General features: G+C 39.4%; 1 protein-coding gene across 1 annotated transcript in view; it reads right to left on the bottom strand.

Annotated features, from left to right (window-relative positions):
• LOC124144536 (elastase-like) overlaps window positions 1-24,799 on the bottom strand; it is a 29,143-nt gene extending 4,344 nt beyond the window's left edge. Inside the window, exon 1 of the mRNA XM_046513984.2 lies at window positions 24,571-24,799. Coding sequence (XP_046369940.2) covers window positions 24,571-24,601 — 31 coding nt within the window. The 5' untranslated portion in view covers window positions 24,602-24,799. The remainder of the gene's footprint in view (window positions 1-24,570) is intronic.
• Window positions 24,800-25,022: the final 223 nt, after the last annotated feature.

The following is a 25,022-nucleotide window of genomic DNA, read 5'->3' as shown; positions in this document are numbered from 1 at the left end:
AGGAGGTCGTGGTTGCTCCCTGTATATATTCAGTGACTCGTGATCAGTGTTGGGTGCATGGCAATTACCCAGTCAGTGTTTCCCCGAGATTAAGAACTGATACTTACTTGTACACCAAAACCATGTTAGCAAGTACTCGCCGTCCCCATCATGTGAGGATATTATCATTGGATAGATTATATGTTTACAAGAAAAAATCATAACTGAATATCCAGTAGCAAAACATACCAAAATGTCTGAACTCGACGTAATACGTGTTATAAAGTGGTATGCAATTATTTGAACTCCTTGTTTGCCGACTGGTCGAGAGACCAAGGGAAGGTAAAACCCCTTTGACAGGATAAACGATGGCTGTTTGTTATATGTATTAATGACGTTATATCTAAAGAGACTCTTCAACACGCCCACATTTGTGCTACCATCAGATCACCGATGTACCGAGAGTCAGAGAAATGTTCGAAAGTTGCCCAATGCACGAACTTCAGCTGAAAGCAACAAAACATTTGACGTCGGAGAAGAAATCCTGACTGCTGATCTTCATAGCAACGACGACATTATGTTATCATTATATCTTGTATCTTTACTAAACGTCATCCAATTCTTATTATCAACTAAATGCTATCATACCTTCTTGCTAAATATTTGGGTGTACTCAGTTACTTCCAAGACACCCAGTTCGATTTTCACATCACCAAACTGCGTGCATCCATGCACACTTCCACCCACATCTAACCACGCATGGATATATCTTTCAAAATCGGACATTTATATCTTTTCCAATCACCTAAACATCCGTGTGTTTCTTCCCGCATTAATATATCATCCATGCTTATGTTTCCACACCACTAACAAAATATACATTTCTTCTCACATCACCTAACCACCCAGGAATATATTCCCACATTCCCATGCCACTCATGCGTGTTTCCCCACATCACCATACCATTCATCAATATCTTCCCCAATCCCCAGACCGCCCCCTTGGTCTAGCTGTAGAACCCGTGAAGATCCGGGGTTAGAATGCGTCTTCAGCAGCAACCCATGCTTGCCGTAAAAGGGACTATGCCTGTCGTAAGAGGCGACTAAAGGGATCAGGTGGTCAGACTCGATGACTTGGTTGATGCATGTCATCACACACACACACATATACCACCACCACCATACCTTCTATCTATATATTTAAACATCACCTAACTACCCATGCTTATCTTCTCACATCACCTAACTACACATGCCTATCTTCCCCGTCACCATTGCATCAATAAAATCTTCCAGCAAATCGCCATCGATGCAAATTTCCCCATATCGTTTTACCATCCATCCATATCTTCCTGCATCTCGAAATGAAGAACTAACATATATTGGGTATGTTGTCACAATATCCAAATATTAGATGACGTGAACTGACACCAAAAGAAAGAAAACCTGTGTCATCACCAATTGGTAATTATCCTGCTTGCGACGTTACCCATTGGGTAATCCATACAGAGAGCATAACCAAAAAATCAGACATTTGTACGCTGAAAACTGAATTTCTAGCATCGGATGAACGTTGAAATTCGCACATATTTTCAATCTTAAACACGACTCAGTTAGTTTTACATACAGTGTCAAACTTCATGTGTGACAAACGAAACCAAGATAGAGGACAAACTATTCGCTGTCTTACCTGTTGCAACAGTTACATTGCTAATTATGAAATTTCACTTAAAAATAAATCAAGTTCACATTGAGCAGAGGCACAGCAATCAAGGTCTTAGTCAAGCTTTCAAATAGTTTTATAGTAGATATGTGGAGGACATTTCCAAATTTGACGCATCATTTGACACAAACATGATGTCCAATGCAATTCTATAATTTTACTACATAATGTGTTCTCGTGTTTGTTCAGGTTGTTATATGGTAGTGTAATTTATTGTTAAACAATGATCGTAATTGCATTACATTGTTTCTGTTGAGATTCAGTTGAAGTTCATTGCATTGTATATGGACAACGATCAGTTGTCAGGTATGTAGTACTATTTAATGTAAGCAGTGGTGAGGAAGTTATTTTATTTAAATGCTCGAATTATCCGCAAACTTCTGGAATAGCATGCCAATGGATATCAAGCATTATAGAAACATATGGAATGGAATATTCTGTGATGTTCAAGTGACACTGGACTGGTCTAGCACCGTTTAGAAATTACTGGAAGCTAGTATATAAGAGGAGCGGGCACGTCCCTGCCTCATCTGACATTTCGTCAGGCATTTCTTCTGACATAACATCAAAAACCAGCTATCGTGTGAAGATCCCATTTCACACTACGCCAAGGCCTATCTTTGAAACTTGACCACTGTTGCGTCGACTTGTATATTGTTATTGTTATTGTCATTTCAACTGCTGCCATTGAATTTTGTATGACCAATCTATAGTGAACTGGCATTTTAATTTCTGTGCAGTAATTTGTATTTATTTGTAAACCTAGTTAATTGTGTAATATATTATTGATTACATACCATTTGTGGGTTGTTTGTTGGTTTCACGCTAAATTCATTTAAGTACAGACTTCTGGGTTAACATATTGTTTCAATTTGGGAACTGATACGTAACAGGGTGAACATTTGACATGCCATTGCATGCGTTTTTGACGCGTGGGCACCTGGTATCACATCGAAGTGTTTAGTTGCCTATATTCCAAGCTTGAGCCTACTTAAAAGTGATGAATAGCATTTTTGCCTGTATCGTGTTTTTGGACTGATAGCCTACCTGTCGGAAGAGCAATCCCTGCATATTTTCCAACCTAACTTAACCGTGTTTTCAGACTGGGGAATGACTTTTGAAATCCCCGAAGAAGCAAGCCACTGTCTTGATTGGCAGAGCCAGTCTTTCCTGGCATTGTATCGTTCCGGACTGTCATTCACTGATAATATGTCTATCACTGAAGCGTTGCACTAGGAAGAGGCAGATGTTTTATCAATGGACACGATGTGATTGCCATCTTAGAATCATCGAAAAACAGACACTTATTTGAGATAGCATAGCGCCGAAGGATATATCTTCAATGAGATCTTGCTATGGTCTCGTTGTTCTCGTCCGAAACTCAGGCGTGGCGGGATTTTAAAGAAGTTAAAGTATAGCGCTTTCAAGCTAATGCTCTATGCACTCTAAAGACGGTAAAGAACCGAAGTTTAGTTCTATATGTTGTAATCGGTACCATGTGAGAGATGTGACATCATTTCTGTGTAATTAGGGCCATCATCCATTGCCAGACTGAGTTAACTGATAAACAAAACAAAGTAGGTTTGAATGAATAATTGCCAGGATGGTCAATTTCAGGTATTCTCCGACAACATAATGTTGCAATGTTGTTAAAACCGGCGTAGTTTGATAATCACAGGTGGCGTGTTAAGAACAACTAGGAGGTAAAATTATTGTGTTTTAAAGTAGAGCTATGTTATCTGCAGATTTGGCGGCGCTCAATATGAAATCAATCCGCAAACTACATTAGTGTTATAACTTTCAGAGTAAGTTCATCAAATTGTTCGATTGTCGTGTTATTGTGATTTGAAACTGATTTTTATCCAAACCCACATTGTTCCAAAGTCATGATCAAATTCTATTTGAACCTCTAAGAGATGTATTCACATTTTAATGCAGGTAAACAAATCTGTCTCAAATATAGAAAACACTTGTCTGTTCAGTTTGGCTCTTGTTCAAAGGAGGACACGGGTGTCCAAGTCGTCTAAGGCGCCGCGATTCGCCGTGCATAGTTGCGTCCCTTGGGCACGCCAGAAACCTATGTTTGTGGGTTCGAATTCCGGTTCGCCCCGGTTATGTTTCTAGGTCTGTCAGCACCATACGCGTGCTCGTTGGTTTCACCGAAGTGGTTAGCTTTCCTCCCACATTAATTTGACACACCGCGATATAACTGTTAAAAGCGACGTTAAACCCAACTCACTCACTCACTCTTCATGCAGACATAGTTGTCATTTTAAAAAATATGACTTGATCACTCTTGTACAAAGTTCTGCTGTTCATACAGCCTACCCTACATAGTCTTTGATGGGTATTTCGGAGTAACATGAATCCATGACGCCTGTTATGGATAGCAACTTCTTTTATTCTTTGTCACGACGTTTCAGAGCAACTTCTTGCTCCTATATCAGGTGAAGGAATGAGCAAGAAGTAGCCGCGAAACGTCGTGACAAAGGATAAAAGAAGTTGTTGTCCATAAAAAGGGTCATGTATTCAAGCCTACCCAATAGACATGCTGAAACTCAATCCGTGCAAAGTGTTCTTGTATAATCTAGCGGCAGACCGCAGTTCACTGCGATGTCAGTGCAGCAGGATGGATTAACTTCAATATCAATAAATAAGCGAACAATTTTCCGTGTAATTACTCACGTTTGAAGTTTTAGTGTGATTGTTTTTCACACATAGCACATAAACAACCACACGGTGCTGAGAATGTTCTCTCGTTTTGGAAAGTGCTGGAAATAAGTGTATTTTGTATCTGTGTATTTTTGAAAAAGATACGTTGAGAGAAGAAACTTGAAACGCGATGGAAGATTATTGAAGCGTGTTTGTCCAACCACGATGTTTATCCCTGAGTGATGTCTAAATACTTGTTCCAACTTTGAACACAAGTAGGTCTCAACCTCAATATACCTGTAGACAAACATGCCCTATTTATAAGACCTCAAGTATGTCATAAATGTTGGTTTTTGATGTGTTTTCTCAGGTAAAATGAGATTAAATATGAGAAAGATCGCGGCAGTCTCGTTGTTGGTTCTGCTCCAACTAGAACTGTTTAATTTATTTATTTATTTTAATTGCAACTCCAGGAAATGTTGTCATGGTCGATCTCCTGAACAGTTGCCATTCTCGGAAGGAAAAGTCCAGTTACTCCCCCGCCATAATTATCTGAATTTTTTTGCATACTGTGTATATCAGCGTGCACACCTGCTTTTACGTTTATATCGATAAAAACGCAACAACGTATTGAAGTCACTTCTTACAAATAAATACATCAACAGACTGCTTATTTTATCATTAACACCAAAAAATGTCATATACTTCTGCCCAATAGAAGTAACACAAGCTCCGCCTATTCTATTATCAGCCATTCAGTAGTCCTCGTCTAATTTCTTTTTCGGTGTATGGAAACATAAACGCAAAAACAGAAAGCTTGCTTAGCCAATCAAATACACTTCAGAGTGATGAATGGCCTTATTGCCTGTATCGTGTTTTGGGACTGGCGAATGATTGATTGCCAACCTCTCTAGAGAGAGAAAGAGAGAGAGAGAGAGAGAGAGAGAGAGAGAGAGAGAGAGAGAGAGAGAGAGAGAGAGAGAGAGAGAGAGAGAGAGAGAGAGAGAGAGAGAGAGAGAGAGAGAGAAATTCCCATATGATTTCCAACCTAGCCTAACCGTGTTTTCGGCGTTTGATACAATTGTTGTCCCTATTTTACTTTATGTTGTGAAATAGGGGACTTTCATAACACCGAAATAATTGAAAAAGTACATTTAAATATCTTAAAACCGGCAGCAGGTATACAACGGTCCACGCCAAACTTCATGATATATGGCGAACTCGAGCGCTCAGTATACAAAATGCTGAAAGAATGGTTATTGGTCAGCCTTCACAATATAAACATAACATGGAGCTTTTTATGTTAAAATGTTTGATAAATCACAATAAAATAAAGCATACCCAATTTCTTTGGCTTAATCATATAAAAAGTATCGTTGATAATTGTGATCTTAAGCATATGTTTGATATCCCTGATGACTGACTGGCTGAGTATGGTTTTACGCCGCTTTTAGCAATATTCCAGCAATATCACGGCGGGGGACACCAGAAATGGGCTTCACACATTGTACCCATGTCGGGAATCGAACCCGGGTCTTCGGCGTGACGAGCGAACGCTTTAACCACTAGGCTACCCGACCGCCCCTATATATCCCTGATGATTATAATATAGCGTACATTTCATTTCAACTTGAGAATACCCTCCGTCTTCAGTTGATCCAGTCATGGAAAAGTGCTGTCGTCAACTCTTCAAAAGGGAATTATTACAAGTATCTAAGAGACTACCCTTCATTTTAAAATTACTTACTACTGCCTCTAAATATTTCTCAACCTGAACTTTTCTTCCGCACATGTAACCACAAATTGCCAATGGAGACGGGTAGATGGACATGGATATCTCGTGAGGATCGCTTGTGCATATTATATGATACAAATTCACTTGGTGACGAATTCCACTACATGTTCCTATATGTCAATCGCTATCCATTTTGATTGATAAATGTGACCCACCAGGATAAAAGGGACCTTATGGGTGCTAGGATGCAATTGTGCTATGACGTCATAAAGACTTTTGACGTCAACTTACATCAGTGAAGCTCGCCATATGTGCGGACTGTACAAAAGTATCTTATTTTTCTCTCGTTAGTTCGTAATGTAATAAAAACATCATTTCAAAACATTTCAGCGTACATGTCTACTTTCAATTCACCAGACAGTATGTCTAAAACCTACAATTATTAAATAAACAGTTATATGAGAAAATGAGTCTAAATGTTTGATGCCCTGCATCTTTGTAATAAATATGAATTGAAGCCTATGAATTGTATTTTTGGCTTCTGAAGATACTGTTTTTTTAAAATATAATGAAAAGTCAAAATGTGATTTTTCATCCTTAGTTGGTCGCAAATATTATTACGATTGGCCAAACATCTTTATGTTTGTTAAACTATTGAACATCTAACGCATATCTGGCAATTTTAGTGGAAGATAGATCCATTGTGTTTGTTGTACTTTGACAATTGCTTGGTTATATTTGTTCGCAAACATAAACAGTACATTGGTCTTGATTAGCTTTTCAAAAATGTGAAATGATGACGTACAAGGTTGCTTACTGTTACTGCATAACATATTTTCTTAAACTGTAGAATTCAAAGTTTATCCGAAACATATTCTCCACAATGTTACAGTTTATCCATTTAAAAAAACCCCACCTCAATCATAGTGTTTATGGATTTTGTCACTTAGAGTGTTTAAAAAGGTTGTGTGTGTTTGAAAACCCGACAGACCAAGTCTTTCCTGGCATTGTATCGTTCTGGTCTGTCATTCACTGACAATATGTCTATCACTGAAGCTTTGTACAAGGAAGAGGCAGATGTTTTATCAATGGACACGGTGTGATTGCCATCTTAGAATCATCGAAAAAACAGACACTTATTTGAGATTCCATAGCGCTGAAGAATATGATAGGGGCGTTTGGTATATCTACAATCAGGCCTTGCTATGGTCTCGGCGTTCCCGTCCGAGCGTCAGGCGTGGCATGATTTGAAAGAAGAATAGTTTAAGTATAGTTTTGAGCTTTCAAGCTAATGCTATATGTATATATCTTTAAAGACGGTCAAGTATCGCAGTTTGGTGATTTACAGTCAAGTTCTACATGTTGTGATCAGTACCATGTGTGATATTGAGACATTATTTCTATGTAATTGGGGTAATCATTCACTGCGAGACAGCTGTATTTTGAGTTAACGAACAAAGTAGGGTTCAATGAATAAAAAAATGCTAGGACGGTCAAATGGCCAGAGCTTAGACCTCCTTTAACGATAATACTAATTTTGTCCTTCTTGTTATCGGTGATTATATTCAAGATTATATTGATAGGCTATTCAAGTACATATATATTCTGATGGAAAGCGTAGGTTATATATCAAGAGGCCGTTTGTTAAATTTAAAAGTTACTGAAAACTTTGAAATGTTTGGACGTGAATAATAAGACACGTCAAATAACCATTCTACTATGAATTTGAAAATTACTCGATTCTGATTGGTGAATCAGAGGTTGTCAAATCATAATAAACCCCCTCTGATTGAAACAGCCGATTTGACGACCGCATCATCGCGGACACTATAAACACAGTAGGTTTATCTCCTAACTAGCCTATGTTCTTTCTTACACGCGACTTCTGACTTCTGAACTAACTTCAAGAGAAAATCTAACTACCAGCAAGTCTGTGCGCGAAGATGATTTTTTACCATATGTGTGTACTGACCTTATCTACTTCTACCAAGATTTCTGGTGTCCTTCGCCGTGATATTGCTGGAATATTGCTAAAAGCTGCGAAAAATCAAACTCACTCACTCAAATATGAGAAACGCTCCATGAAAACCTCTTAAATAAGCCTATATGAACACATTGATAACTTTCCTGACAAGTTCTGAAAGTTTATTTCTTGATTATGCATATGTGTCAAAAGGCGCATTGTCCTTTCACTACCACTTTTCGTTCAATTGAATATTAGCTGATATGGTTTTCTTTATATTGGACACAACAATGAACACTATGCGACAATACGTGCAGCATTATGTGCCCTCATTCACCTACCAGACTATATGTTCTGTTCCCAGGAGCACTGTATAGTGAGGGCTGTTTTCGCCTCAGCAATGTTGAACTGTACACGGATGCCTTAAATGATCGATTCTGAATCTGGCAAACGAGTTGTTTGCCGGGATACGAAGACTAATAACCAGTCATACCACTCCTTATCACCATCCTCTCCCCACTCTACGATTAACATGTCTAAACTATTATTATTTATCGGTAAAAGGTGACTACGCTTGTCGTAAGAGACGACTAACGACTAAAATCCCAATTGCGTGGATCGATGCTCGTGATATCAATCACTGGATTGTCTGGTCCAGACTCGATTATTTACAGACCGCCTTCACATAGCTGGAATATTGCTGAGTGCGGCGTTAAACGACAAACCAACCAACCAATATTTATCGGAAGTGAAACATTTGCCATAACCCTGCATAAATTAGGGGAGGTGGGGTAGCCTAGTAGTTAACACGTTGACTCGTCACGCCGAAGACACGGGTTCAATACCCACATTGATCCAGTGCGCACATTTCATTTCTAGTATCATACACACTCACCCACTCTCACATAAACTTCATATGACATGGCATGTTTGTTCTTTTGGCGCATTCGTGTAACTTATACTGGAAAGTTATAATCACCGGTGGAGTGTTTTGAACAATTTTATAACTATAACTATGTTATCTGTAGATTTGGCGGGGTTCAATTTGAAACCCAGCCCGCAAAACTACATTGGTGATATAAATTTCCTGGTATTTTCGTCAAACTAGTTTTATATTCAGAAACGTATTGTCGTGATTTGAACCCTCTAATTCACTAAACAGAATCACGTTGTTTCCTAAGATCAAATTCGATTTGAACCTTTCTTTTTTATGCGGGAGATAATTCTGTCTCAAATATAGAAAACATCTGTCTGTTCAGTTGGCTCTTGTACAAAAGCCCTACTTTTCATACAGCCTTCTCTATAGACAAGCTGAAACTCAATCTGTGTACAGTGTCCCTGTATAGTCTAGGGGCAGACTGCAGTTCACATGCGGTCCAAGTGCAGAAGGGTGGGGTTACTTTACAAACAATAAATAACAAGCATAATATTCCGTGAAATTACTCACGTTTTAAGTTTAGTGAGACTGTTTTTCATTCATAGCTTTCCAATAGAACCATGTTAAATACCACACGGTGCTGAGAATGTTCTCTCGTTTTGGCAAGTGCTGGGAATAAGGGTTATCGTATCAGTGTATTTTCAATAAAGTCTGTGAATAAGATACGTGGTGAGAAGAAACGTGAAATGCGATGGAAGTTTGTTGATGGTGTTTGTCTAACCACGATGGTTATTCTCGAATAGTGTCTGAATTCTTGTTCCATGTCGTTTAAGTTGTTATCTTAAAATGCCCGTAGACAAACATGCCCTATTTATAAAACCCCAGGCATGTAATAAATATTGGCTTTTGATGTGTTTAGTCTAATAATGGCTCATACCGGTTAGAGTGACTGTGTGTTGTGCTTAATCTTGTTTTGAACAGTATTTCTGTTTTATCACTGCGGTAAAGGCGTCGAGTTTGGTAGAGTAAGATTTCTACCTGTTACAACTCCACAAGTCGTCTAACTAGTAGGAGTAATATGAGTATGTTTGATCAAGTTCAGGCTGTTGATCAACGTCGAAATAGCAAGGATAGTATGATTATGTTTGATCAGTTGGGGTGTTGTTTATCGTCTATATAGCAGGAGTAATATGAGTATGTTTGATCAAGTTCAGGCTGTTGATCAACGTCGAAATAGCAAGGATAGTATGATTATGTTTGATCAGTTGGGGTGTTGTTTATCGTCTATATAGCAGGAGTAATATGAGTATGTTTGATCAAGTTCAGGCTGTTGATCAACGTCGAAATAGCAAGGATAGTATGATTATGTTTGATCAGTTGGGGGTGTTGTTTATCGTCTATATAGCAGGAGTAATATGAGTATGTTTGATCAAGTTCAGGCTGTTGATCAACGTCGAAAAAGCAAGTATAGTATGATTATGTTTGATCAGTTGGTGGTGTTGTTTATCGTCTATATAGCAGGAGTAATATGAGTATGTTTGATCAAGTTCAGGCTTTTGGTCAACGTCGAAATAGCAAGGATTGTATAATTATGTTTGATCAGTTGGGGGTGTTGTTTATCGTCTACATAGCAGGAGTAATATGAGTATGTTTGATCAAGTTCAGGCTGTTGGTCAACTTCGAAATAGCAAGGATACTATAATGATGTTTGATCAGTTCGGGGTGTTGTTTATTGTCGAAATGGCAGGGTTACATGGGTATATTTGATCAAGTTTAGGCTGGTGATCAACGTTGAAATAAGTAAGAGTAATATTAGTATCTTTGATCTCACTGGGGCTGTTATTTAACGTCAAAATAGCAGGAGTAATATGAATATGTTTGATGACGTTTGGGCTGATGGTCTGAAGACATGTCCAGTCCACTTTTGTACTGGATTCGAAAGCTCCATATCCATACAAAGAGATATATATTGCTGGGTCAAGCAAATGTATCACCAAATATTTAACCGTGACCCTTAATACAATCAAGGAAGGACATACTTTTATTCACAGAAAAGCACTTCAGACAAGTGAAATTAATACCATGTGGATTCTCAAAAACTCCAAGGATTTGCTTTTATGATCAAGCTTTTACAATCTCAGAAAAGAACCAGGTTAAATTCTGTCAAAACATTTGCTTTTTCATCTTTGTACACCACTATCCCACATGACAAACTTAAGGGAAAATGTTTTCGGGCTTTTATTACAGTCACACATCTATCTTCAGAGGTTCAGGTCAATTTGGTAAAATGAAAGCAAATGTCATCTGTAGTTTTCTGAGAAAACAATATGTGAAATTCTGGATTTTCTCATTCATAACAGGGGGCACGGGTGGCCCAGTTGTCTAAGGCGCCGCGATTCGCTGTGCAGAGTTGCGTCCTTTAGGCACGCCAGAAACCTATGATTGTGGGTTCGAATCCCAGTTCGCCCCGATTATGTTTCTAGGTTTGTCAGCACCATACCCGTGCTCGTGGGTTTCAGCGAAGTGGTAAACGTCTGAGACCTACATCACTTCGGGCGTTCCTCCCACATTAAGCTGACACGCCGTGATATAACTGGAATACTGTTAAAAGCGGCGTTAAACCAAACTCACTCACTCACTCATTCATAACATCTATACCAATTTTGTGGGTGAGACATTAAGGCAGTAAGTAGACATCCCCATGGTCACAAATAGTGCCACCGCCCATCTTGCTGACCTGTGTTTTTATTCATATGCATCGGAACTTCTGCTCAGATTGCCAAAGTCAAAACAAGGTAATTTGGCCAAGAAGTTTCACTTAAGCTTTAGGTATATGGATGATCTGATATCGCTCGATAACAAATATCAATATCAAGTAGCCAATTCCCTTCCACTGATTTACCCACCTGAACTAGAAATAAAAGAGACCAGTTGGATCACCTCATCTGTTTCATATTTAGATGCTTACATAAAGATTTAGAACGACAAAACACTTTCCACAAGACTGTTTCCCAAGAGTGATGACTTCAACTTTTCAATGGTAAACCTTCCCTTTTTAACTCCAGCTCCAGCCTTTTGCGTCCACATTTCTGTTTGATCAAGGTTACAACATTCAAGGACTCAGAAAAGCCTTCAAAAAGTGTCATGGTGGATAGATGAGGACATTTCTAAATCTGATGCATCACTTACAAGAATGATGTCTGATGCAATTCTCTGTTTTTATTTGTACCACATGTTCTCGTATTTTTAACAGGTGAACAATTGACTTGCCTTTGCGTGTGTTTGTGACAGTGCCACCGGTGGGACAGGTGAACACCTGGAACACCTGGTATCATCACTATTTAATAGTGATTCATAACACATGCTCATGATATAGTCGGAGAAGTACAATCGATTCTGCTTTGGGCAGTGACTTCGTATGAATTTGGAAAGGGTTTTGTCGCATTTATTTAACGTCAAACTAGCAGAAATAATGAGTATGTTTTATCACTTTGGGCTGTTATCTTGCGTCGAAATAGCAGGAGATATATGAGTATAGTAAACTACGTTTATAACGAACACGCTTAACGAACTGACGGATATTACGAACTTATTTTTTTAGTCCCGGCCATTAGTTGCATATATACTGTGTATATGCTTATAACGAAATACGGTTATTACGAACTAAAATTAGTGGTCCCTTTGAGTTCGTTATAACCGTAGTTTACTGTATGTATGATCACGCTTGGGATATTGTTTAACGTCCATTTAGCAGGAGTGATATGTGTAATTTTGATCAAGTCGAAACTGTTGTTAAACGTCGCATAAAAAGTAATAACATCAGTATTTTGATCACGTCAGGATTGCGAGTTAACTGCGGAATAGTAGGACCAACGTTTGTACGCTTGGTCACGTTGGTTAACGTTGAGATATTCCGTCTATTACTGCAAATACTATATCTACTTAGTAAGGTGGACACACTGGGATATCTGCCAGCACTGTCACCCAACTGCATCTCCACGTGTTTACTACGATATCTCTTCTACGACTGTGTGTATGGCTGTTGGCAATTGTAAAATAAATATTAGAATCTTATGTTTAACGTTAGCGGTCCTTCACCAGGACAGACTTCGATTGAATATGTTTGTTTACCTAAACTATTACTCCACCCTTGCCATCTTGTTTTCATGCTTTCATAACATATGGTATAACAGGAGATATAACAGAGGCTTGATAACGTAACCTACAGAAATATAAACCTTCACCGCTTTGAAGACATATAACGATAAGAACGTTATTGGCAAATGAAGTAAGTATGTAATACGATCCCCCAAGGGGAAACACTTTGATAAACCTGTTTCTGACAAGGGCTGTACCATGCGGTTTTCCGTCAGGTCCTGCATTTTAGAACCAACAGATATGACCTCTGCAACGCCAAATCAGAAAAATCTGGCAAATAATTTTATTTTGTGTAACCTTATAGGGGGCACATACAAAGAATTGCTCACAATCCGTGACGTTGATTTAACGCCGCCTTGAACTGTATTTCCCGTTATATCACGAGGTGTCAGTTTGAAGTTGGGGGAAAGCCCGATTTGATGCAGGTCTGAGACGGTTAACAGTTTCATGAAACCCACGACCACGGATATGTTGCTGACAGAGAAAGACTTATGATGACTTCCAACAAGGATTCGAACCCACGATCATAGGGAATCAAATCTGCAAAGTGAATTACGGTGCCCTTGACGACTGAACCACCCATGCTCTCGAATTTCACACAGTGACGAAAGTGACATTAATAACATCGCCTCACAACCGTGAGAGTAGCAGTGTTACGAGGAACAAACGCGACACTTATAACAACATATGGTAGCTTTATTAAAGTGTTGTATAACAACCACGAATTTAATCACCCTATGAATAACTACCATGAAACTGCTAAAGAACATTACGCATATATATACATGAACAATAATGCCATTAATAACGTTGGACTGAACAATTATGAAATGACGGCACGCACAACAGTTGTGAAATTAATGACGGTACGCACAGCAACTGTGAAATGAATGACGATACGTACAACTGTGACATTAATGACGGTACGTACAACTGTGGCATTAATGACGGTACGTACAACTGTGAAATTAATGACGGTACGCACAACAACTGTGAAATTCATGACGGTGCGCACAGCAACTGTGACATTAATGACGGTACGTACAATTGTGAAATTAATGACGGTACGTACAATTGTAAAATTAATGACGGTACGTACAATTGTGACATAAATGACGGTACGCACAACTGTGAAATTAATGACGGTACACACAACTGTGACATTAATGACGGTACTCACAGCTGTGAAATGTATAACGGTACGCACAACTATGGGATTAAACAAAGAAAAGAAATCGCCTTAAATTCTTTTATCCATGAAGTCCTCAAAATGTCGGAACCTGTGCAGTGGTAGTTATATCTGTCTTTTCGTTTAACCTATTGCCCGTTCCCTTGCAGTTTAAGCTTGTGTATGCACGATGTTCATGTCCTGTTGACACAAGTTTGCATTCGGAGGAAACACTTTTTGATCAAAAGTAAGAAAACTGGCACAAGCACAAACCTTAGTCAAATATACATGTAATAGAAACATCCGTCTGTAATACACACTGACACAGTACGCTGACTTGAAAGGCAAGAATTTATATGTATGAAAAGCTGTACACTTCTTGAATACCCTGTACCACACTTTTATTGACATGTTATGTATATATATGCTGTACCTGCTGAGATGAATAAAGAAGGAAAGAAAAAATCCCAGCGTTTATTCCCTGTGTGTGTGTCTGTTGAAACTGTAGAAAACATAAAATTAAAACAATGTGACGTTCCATGGCAAACTGCCACCTGTGCTGATGTTATGCCATACTTATAGAGCACTTCCTAATGAGCTCCAGACTTTAGCGATGTACTACACCATATTATACGATAATGAATGCTGCTTATCAAACACAGTGGGCATACATGTTCTGAGAGAATACACGCTACAAACATTCTAAAATAGAAATCAGTTGTAACCTTTCGACTTTTTCCATAGTCTCGTTACTGTCAGAATGGGCTTAGTTTATCGGTGGCTAATAGCATCACGTGCCGCTTAGACATTTACCGATTACGCACGGGTGAAATATAGGATTTTCTGAAAGGCTTGAACCAATGCATATTCTTCTACTGACGTTTTCTGACATTGTACAGGTAATAAGCAGCTGTAAACGCCCTCTCGGCTTCTAGATATTATAATTCTAAGATGCGGGTTTGGAAAACACCAACATATAGACCAACAACCCAAAGAACAAGAGTCATCAGAAGATGACAAATCGCACCGGCCCCTGCACACTCGAAAGAACAAATCCTCTGATTGTTTCTTTTAGTCCAGCTTGATGAGAAATTGTATATCTAATCTGTCTCTCTGTATACAAGAATGGTTATTGAGCTATCAAATCAATACCATGGAATTGGGATGAAGAACTTTGTATTTCTATGTCAGGTACACATCATTATGCACACAGAAAAAAATCAAACTTGTTGCCATGGAATTTGAAACAGTATAATTTTTGAATATCCGTCACTCGCAAAAGGCACCATTGACATAATAGTCGTTGTGTCTGCAAAGTGTCATAAAGGAATACCTATTAGTTTTAGATGGTCCGGACAAACACACCAGTCAAAGTCAAACTTGTTGCCATGGACACAGGAAAAATATACAGCAAGCCAATATTGACACCTACTTTACCAGTTCCACCTCCCTCAATACCCTACTTAGAGCCAACGGCAGAAACACAACCAAACCACAGCCCAAGCCTAAAGGTGTAGTTTATAAAATTGACTGCAACTGTGGACAATCCTACGTAGGTTAAACATCCCGGCCCATCAACACCAGAATCAAAGAGCACAAAACTTCAACCATCAAATCAGACAGTAAATCAGCCATCTCGGACCATATCAGCAACTGCCAATCACAACATCAACTGGGAAAACGTCCAAATCCTCTCCAACAACCTCACTGAAAGAAAACTAACAGAAGCAGTCCACATTCGCCGCCAAAAGCCATCGTTGAACAGAGATCAAGGTTTATTTCATCCCTTCCGCCTACCATGAACTCATTAAGCAATAATCAACACACCTATGTAAACTCATCCTGTTTAATTGGCTTCATGTCTCATTGCCTTCGACCTCACGTGTTCTCTGTCCATCATGTTGTTACAGTATTATCCTTCTGTTGTCATTACTTTACCTACTCATGTTATCCCACTCATGTATGCAATTATTGTTGTTACTGTTAATCCCCCATCTGACCGCCTCCGTGGTCTAATGGTAGGGCGTCCGCCCGGAGAGCGGAAGGTCCGGAGTTCGAACCCAAGCCGCGTCATACCAAAAGACGTCAAAAGATGGTACTTTTTGTTACCCTGTCTGGCGCTCGGCATTAAGGGGCTAAAACAAGGACTGATCGGCTCGAAGTCAGAATACTGTGTCTGAGTCGGGTATTCATGTTAAACTGCGGCATGGTATCCCATTGGGCTAGCACTTTAAATCGGCACCAGTCCGGACTAGTACAAGCAGCGACACACACACATACACGTGCATGCACGTCGCTATATAAGTGCAATAATCTTGGACACGACGTTAAACCCCATTTCACCTCACCTCATCTAATCCCCCATCTACTATATATGTTCTGTACCATGTTCTTCATTCAGTCTTGCTTGACAACGGTGTAAAAATCTATATCGAAACGTCGCCTTTACAGTAATTAAGGAAGTTGTTATCCATAAATTGTGTCTACTTTGTTAGGAAAACATTAATTTAAAAACAATTCCTAAATAGCAAAAATCAGCACTTCAGCCCTTGATAAATACCAAGTTTGGATTTAAAATGTTGAATAGTTTTTAAGTTCTACCTCGGAAACGACACCTACCTCCAATCAGCTGAGTCTCACTTGTTTCCATGCAAACCGGGAAACAAACACATTTTGGGAAATCCTTTAATAGCAAACGGCACAAGTTGACAACCTGGTCTTTGAGTTTGCACAGTTTGAAGAAAGACTACCTATTAGTTTTAGAGATATGGCCCGGACAAACACACCACTATGAACAGAGTATAACTTGTTGCCACGGAAAGAGGAGAAAATACATGACATTGTCTTAATAATCCTAAAAAGCAAAAGGCACTACTTCAGCCCTTGATGAATACATGTAACAACTTTTGATGAAAAAATGTTGAATATGGTTTTAGGTGTGCTCTTGAAACGATAATATTGTTCTTAGAAAACAATATGTGAAGTGTTGGATCTCCTCATTGATAACAGACCTGTGAAGATCTGGGGTAGAATAGGTCTTAAGCAACCCATGCTTGCCGTTAAATGCGACTATGCTTGCCGGAGGAGCAGGCTAACGGGATCGGGTGGTCAGGCTCGCTGACTTGGTTGATGCATGTCATCGTATCCAATTTGCGTGGATCAATGCTCATGATGTCAATCACTGGATTGTCTGGTCCAGACTCGATCATTTACAGACCGCTGTCATACAACTGGAATATTGCTGATTGCGGCGTTAAACAACAAACAACAAACATAAATAACATCTGTATAAGATTTGGGGATAAGATACTTAGGCAGGAGTAGGCGTCTCCATGGGCACCAGTTGCGCTCTCCTTCTTGCTGATCTGTTTCGTTATGCACGTGAATCGGAATTTCTGCTCAGATTGGCAAAGTCAAAACAAGGTAATTTAGCCAAAAAGTTTAACTTGAACTTCACGTAATTGGGTGAACTGATTTCGTTGAATAATCATCAAATAGCCAGTTCCCTTCCACTGATTAACCCACCTGAACTTGAAATACAGGAGACCGGTGAGACGGCCTCATGTTTCATATTCAGATATGTGCACACATATTCTCCATAAGACTAATGGATGACTACAACTTTCCTACAGTCACCAGTCCGCTCATGTCGAGCAATATTGTACCCATGTTTTTTTCAGGTGAACAATTGACTTGCCTTTGCATGTGTTTGTGACGGATGCCACTAGTGGCGCAGGAGGCGCTAGAGATATATTGCTAAATGCAGCTTTAAATAATGACAAAAAATTATAACTTTGTGATGTGCTTTTGAAAGAGAAAATTCTTACTCAGACACCGAGGTTGTTTGTGAAGTTGCGACGTCTTTGGATACTAGTTAATACAAACATTTGTATTTTAACTAAAGAAGATTACTTAATTACTGTTAATTTAATTTATATGTTTGGGAGCATGTTGGTTGTTTATTTTCATTTGGCCTTTTCCATATTTTCACAATTTGTTAAACAATCAGCGCTAAAATAAAACACAAACTGCAGAATTGTACCTTCAGAGCGTCATATGATGATAGCAATTATCAGTTTGGTTTAATCTTTTTACAGTTTGAATGATTCTCAACTCTTCATAATTTAAGTCTAATTTCCGTAACGGAGAAATGGTGAGAATAAATATTCGAGTGATTTCTTAAACTGAACCATTTTATGGTATATAAATAATTTCGCTAAAATTTTGCATAATGACCTTTATTTGCGTCAGTCTTCCTTGCACAAATGCACGTTCAGAATAGCCAGTGAATTCCTGGCTAAGACAGCGTGACGTCATCACAATGGTTAAATTTCAAAAGAGTTCATTAACCTCTTAACGAATTTTGACCACTTTGAAAACGAAGTTGACTTTGTAATTTGGAGAAAGGTTTGTTCACGGCCATCTTCATTAAGGTTATAAGAGGTGCGGGGTGCGGGGTGCGTCATCCTTCTCGCCGCCTACCGGACCCCCCCCCCCCATCACGTTTTGCTTCGCGGATATTAACCACAACACATAAAAACGATTGAATTAATGTGGATCCTTTCACATTCGTTCGTAAATGGATGGCTAAGATGGTAAATCAGCCAATATTGTGTAAACGAGTTGCTTTACTTCAGTTTGGATGGTACCCCAATAAAGATATGTCAAAGTTGAAAGTCAAACAAATAGGTAATTATTAATTAAGCCAAAGGTTATATAAACCTGACCCGATACTATTGTCGATGACTCGGAAAAAATATTGTTACCAATGTCGATAATTCGATAGTAGATACTTTCTACTGTGTAGATAATAATATCATGTACGTAGATGAAAGTATCTTCTGCGTAGATGTGAGTAGTATCATGTACGTAGATGAAAGTATCTTCTGCGTAGATGTGAGTAGTATCATGTACGTAGATGAAAGTATCTTCTACGTAGATGTGAGTAGTACCATGTGCGTAGATGAAAGTATCTTCTGCGTAGATGTGAGTCGTATCATGTACGTAGATGAAAGTATCTTCTGCGTAGATATGAGTAGTATGATGTACGTAGATGAAAGTATCTTCTACGTAGATGTGAGTAGTACCATGTACGTAGATGAAAGTATCTTCTACGTAGATGTGAGTAGTATCATGTACGTAAATGAAAGTACTATCTACGTAGATGTGAGTAGTATCATGTACGTAGATGAAAGTATCTTCTACGTAGATGTGAGCAGTATCATGTACGTAAATGAAAGTACTATCTACATAGACTGAAGTATAATTTACGTGGATGAAAGTATCATCTTCGCAGCAGATGATTTATTTAGAATGTGGCATTAATACGCTTCCATACATTCTTGGTCCACAGGAATAATTTCAGAAATTTTATGACATGTTATATGTGTTTATTGTTTAACGCCACACTCAACAATATGCCATGACATGTTGTGACAGTTATAATATGTTTACATGAATGAGAACTAGACTTTGTTCATTTTAACACATGTATGTTTTGGACAACAATGAATACCTGAGGCTAAAATGTGTCGAAAAGACTGAATTTATAGTTTTTCATGAAGCATTTGCTCATTACATAGTCGGAATCGTACAATCGACTGTGGTTTGGGCAGAGATTGCCTATTAATATGGAAAGGGTTTTGTCGAGTTTATTTAATATGTGATTATGAGCAAGTCTTAGACATAAACTGAATTTCTGAGGAGACACAAACAGTTCGACCATATGGCGAAAAGTTCATGTTGGGTCACGGATTAGTTCTCTTGAAGTTGGAAAAATCGTCTTTATACGCTCATTTTCGACATGTGTTTTTGCTTGATCACACCAGAATTTAAAAACTTTCAAGTGTTAAAGGAAACAAAAGTGGTTGTCAACAATTTCAATATGTCTGACAATTCTCACTCAGATCATTATTACAAAGCTTTCCGCAATTTTCATAATTAAACATTTCCGGTGGGTCATAAAGGGGTGCTTATCCTACCTCCTTTACATGAATATCTACAGATATATTGTGGAACCCTTGTTTTTGACAAAAGTGTGCCTTTAAGAAATGCTTTGAAGGGTTATAGAGAACGAAAAAACCCAGAACGTTGTCAGTCATCATGAAAACTAAGTTTTCGACGGATATGTAAACATATTTCATTTTTTCAAACTCCACGACAATGATAGATATTTGAAACAAGTTTGGACTTCCTTCTGATGAGAATTGCGTGTAGATTCCACTTGCTCAATGAACGTAATCAGTTCTTATATACTCAACAACAAAAGTTCCTGTGACACCAATATTTCAGTGTATTTTACAAACAAGTAAAGTTTGGTTTTCAATATTGTAGTACATGTATGGAATCAAGTCACAAAAACGCAACTGCCACAGAAAAGCATGCATTCCATGCAAAGGTTGACTTTTATGCAAGCCCCATGCGTTTCACTACCCAAGAATGGGTATAAAAAATGTGCGTTAACGGGATTCCATGTGCATTGTTTAGCATCGTGCTGACAACAACCACTCAGAAAAACAACAAAATTACGCAATTATTCAACATAACGAAATGCCATGCCTGTCCGAAAATGAGCGTCTGCGAGCCATTGGTATGCTTGAAGCAGGATCGAGTCAACGTGATGTTGCAAGACAATTTAACGTCCACAGAAACACCATTTGGTGTTTATGGCAACGTTGGCAACAGACGAATGCAGTCAGAGACCATCCTCGGAGTGGCAGGCCACGCGTAACCGATAATCGACAAGACAGCTTGATTCGAACAACACACCTAGGAAATCGATTCCAGCCAGCAACAGTGACTACAAGAAGCATCCCTGGCCTTCGACGAATATCTTCACAAACCGTACGTCGTCGCCTCAGATGTGCAGGGATTGTCGCAATAAGACCGGCCATACGTCCCATTTTGACAGGAAACCACCGTCAAGCACGTCTACAGTGGTGCAGACAGCGTCTACGCTTGACGGCCATGCAGTGGGAACAAGTTCTATTCACTGATGAGTCTCGTTTTTACCTCAGCCACAGCGATGGACGGATTCGAGTGTACCGTCCGTCGAGGTGAACGTTACGTCAATCATTGTGTCATGGCAGAAGATCGCTTCGGGTATGGTATGGGGTGGGAATACAGCAAGACAGAGGACCCGTTTGATAGTGGTAGAGGGAAGTCTCAATGGACAGCGCTACCGCGACGAGATCATCGGCCCTGTTGTTCTACCTTTTTTGCGTCGTCATGGCCCAGGCATTACCTTTCAACATGACAACGCCCGGCCTCATATTGCTCTACTTGTTCAGGATTCTCTTTAACAAAACAATGTGAATGTCATCCCCTGGCCGGCTCGCTCCCCCGATCTCTCACCAATCGAGCACATGTGGGATAAGATGGATCGGCGCCTTCGACGTCAACCACGTGTTACACAGACACTCCAGGTACTTCGAAACATGCTCCAGCAGATATGGACAGATATCCCACAGGACTTTGTGCGACGCCTGGTCCATTCCATGAGACGGATATGTGTTGCTTGCATCGCAACCAGAGGTGGACAAACACGCTATTGATTTGTAAATTGACATTTTGGCATGTTCATGTTTTTAAAAAAATGAAATCACGCATTTTCTGAAGTCAGTATGGCAAATTAAACCATTTGAACACTTACAGGAGTCTTTTATCTGTTGCAAACCGAAACTGTTTCAGATTTGGTAAAAAACATAATTTTGCGTTAAATATTATTAAATGTCACAGGAACTTTTGTTGTTCAGTGGGGCTGTTTCAGTAGGCTAGTGCACCGTTCTCAACTGTCTGAGATCTACATGTGTCCTACAGATGGTGTTTGTGATAATAGCTCCATGAGGCTGTTTCAGTAGGCTAGTGCCCTGTCCTCAACTGTCTGAGATCTACATGTGTTCTACAGATGGTGTTAGGAATATTCAATCTATATCACTACAGTAAAATATTACAGTCTTGACTAAGCAAAAGAGGTACTGAATTATGACAAGATATTCACGCCATCCGGGCACGATGACAAGTCATAGAGCCTGGCCCCTCGATCGGTTTTAGTTGACCCTTACAACAAGCAGATGATCCTGCGAACCTAATGCGATCCGGAATCCTGGCGGGATCATTTCAAGGATAACCTATGTCATCTCTCTCCTGTTGTTTCCTTGCAGTACAAACAGTGGGAATTGAGTCACATTGGTTCGGTTGCAATCAGTATAATGATATTTTTGTTTAAACGTCAAAAGGGACCAAAGCGTGTGTGTGTGTGTGTGTGTGTGTGTGTGTGTGTGTGTGTGTGTGTGTGTGTGTGAGTTTACCATGAATACCCCACTCAGACACGGCATACTGAATCCGAGCCGGCCAGTCCTTGTTTTAGCCCCTTATTGCCGAGCGCCAGACAGGGTAACAATACGTACCATCTTTTAACGTCTTTTGGTATGACGCGGACCAGGATCGAACCCCGGATCTTCCGCTCTCCGGGCGGACGCTCTACCACGGACGCGGTCCGGGAGAAGTTAAGCAACGTCGGTCGCGGATAGTTGTTTTGGATGACCGCGTTCGGCATCTTGACTCCTAAGGCATGTTGCTTTGTTCGAAATATACCTCTGTTCAGGCATCAGTGAATGGGTACTCGGTAGTGGCTGTTAACCGTCTAGCGCCATACAGACTGCTTGGTTCGTATACTCCCCAGGGAGCTGAGATTGAAAAATCAAGTGCACACTGATCATGTGACCGGGGTAATAAATATGGCCAAAGCGCCTTTGAGCAGTTATAAAGTGCGCTTTACAAATTCAAAATATGGTGCAATTTGGAAAATTAATTCTTGTCTTCTTCCGTATTATGGCTGGGAAAGCGAATTTAACCCGTCCTCGCTTTGAACACTGTATCTGTGTTACTCGTAACTGCATTATTTGAGCTCTATTTAGCAAACCTATAGAAGATCCAGCAAGTTCGGTTCAGGTTTGAACATGTAGTCTGAAAAAGATGTTTCAGAATCCTCGTTGCTCAGCCAACCGAGGATAGCTATATGTGTACGACGAGGGATAGAATAACATTGTATCAGCAGCTGTTTCTCAGCATTGAGAATATAAGAAAAAGGCCCACGTTTACTTTGTGTAACAAGCAATTATGCGTTACAAGGTCAGAACATTGACCCGAAGAGGAATTTGAACTCCGATTTCACAGGCTAGTGATAGTTTGTGAGAAAATATGCCGCCGTAAATATGTTCCTACTAGCTGCGCATTCAAGGGGGACGCTGAGGAATTACAATACATTAACTAACCCCTGACGTTTCTCCGATAGAACATCACCAACACTTGGAGCTTTTGTTTAAAAGACGTTTCGTTACCCATCGATATCAAACTTGTTTGTACTCATGTTTTACCGCAGAAATAGAGAAATAGAGAATATCGCTGAGCGTCTTTTGTAGTATATCAAATATATACTAATCAATATTTGATAATGGTGTGTGTGTGTGTGTGTGTGTGTGTGTGTGTGTGTGTGTGTGTGCGTGCGTAAATCTGTCTAGTTGTTTGGAGATGTTATTGTATCGATAGTGGGGATTTGGGCTGGGCCTGACGCATGTTAAGCTTCATTTTTAAATAAACAAAAGGAGACCACGCTTGATGTCACCTAAGCGACATCTCCCATGGAAGCCAGTTTGGGATAATAGTCGGAATTATTCCAATGATTGAGCCTCCATAATCTGCGCTCGTAAAATATTTTTTTTATATTGATGATATTTGTAGACACCTTCGCAGGGACATACTGTAATTTTGAGATTGTTATACCTCCATATAACCATTATTAAACTTTGCCATATTTTGAAAAAAGGTCAATAGGTCAAATGTTTATGCTTTGCTCGACGTGGTCACAACTCTATTTGAAATATTCTTTTTGCATGAATAGAATACACTCTTTATAATTCATTTTTGTTATGTAAAAAGAGATCAAAATAATATATAATCTGTTAAAAACTAGCCATACTGCGAAACACCAAAAGTATTCGACGATAACACATGAACTGTTTGTACAGCACCATTAATGGTTCTGAAACTTGTTACTCTGGGGTATTTCGATAATTTCTTGCAGTGACAGGCTGGCACTGAAAGATATCACTAAAGACGCAGAATGTTCATTTGTGCAAAATGTTTCAATATTTTCTTCTTCCATATTGACATATCTGCAAAAAAACAATTAAGCATTGAATCTTCTTTACGACAATGAACAGCTGCATTATTCCAACAACATGTGCATAAGATTACGTAACATGCGTAGATATTTCTTACACTCTGTCTGCGTGGATAACGTCAAAAGTCTTACCTATAGTCAGAAAGAAAATGTAGTTCCTCATGATGGCGCGCCACCAGAATAGTTGAGCGTGAAATACGAACGAAGTCTTGTAATGGACGAGTGGCAATTACTTGGTTAATTTTACACCATATTTCGTGAAGCAAGGCACCATCGCCATGGCACTGGTAGCCACGTTACCCCCGGCGGTTTTGACAGCAAGGCAGGATCGGTAATACGACACGCCCCGCTGCTAGTCTCGCGTTTTCAACCGCAGGAAAACGAATCAGACTTTCATCACGACTTGGCAACGTTCGTAGCTTCGGCGGCGAGAGGTTGTCAGAGAAGATATCTTGGATATCTACTAACCATTGACTGCATGTTTGTTTAGTAGAAGCAATGGTATCCGTGGTATGGCATACATCTAGTCAGTTTTTGTGTAACAATGTGTACTTTGTACTTACGTTTTAAGGATTATTTGTGTA

This window comes from Haliotis rufescens, unplaced genomic scaffold, assembly GCF_023055435.1.
Source record: "Haliotis rufescens isolate VD_foot unplaced genomic scaffold, xgHalRufe1.0.p SCAF_3, whole genome shotgun sequence".
Classification (NCBI taxonomy): domain Eukaryota; kingdom Metazoa; phylum Mollusca; class Gastropoda; order Lepetellida; family Haliotidae; genus Haliotis; species Haliotis rufescens.
The sequence above is the reverse complement of the archived record's forward strand: the minus strand, read 5'-3'. Positions and strand labels throughout refer to the sequence as shown.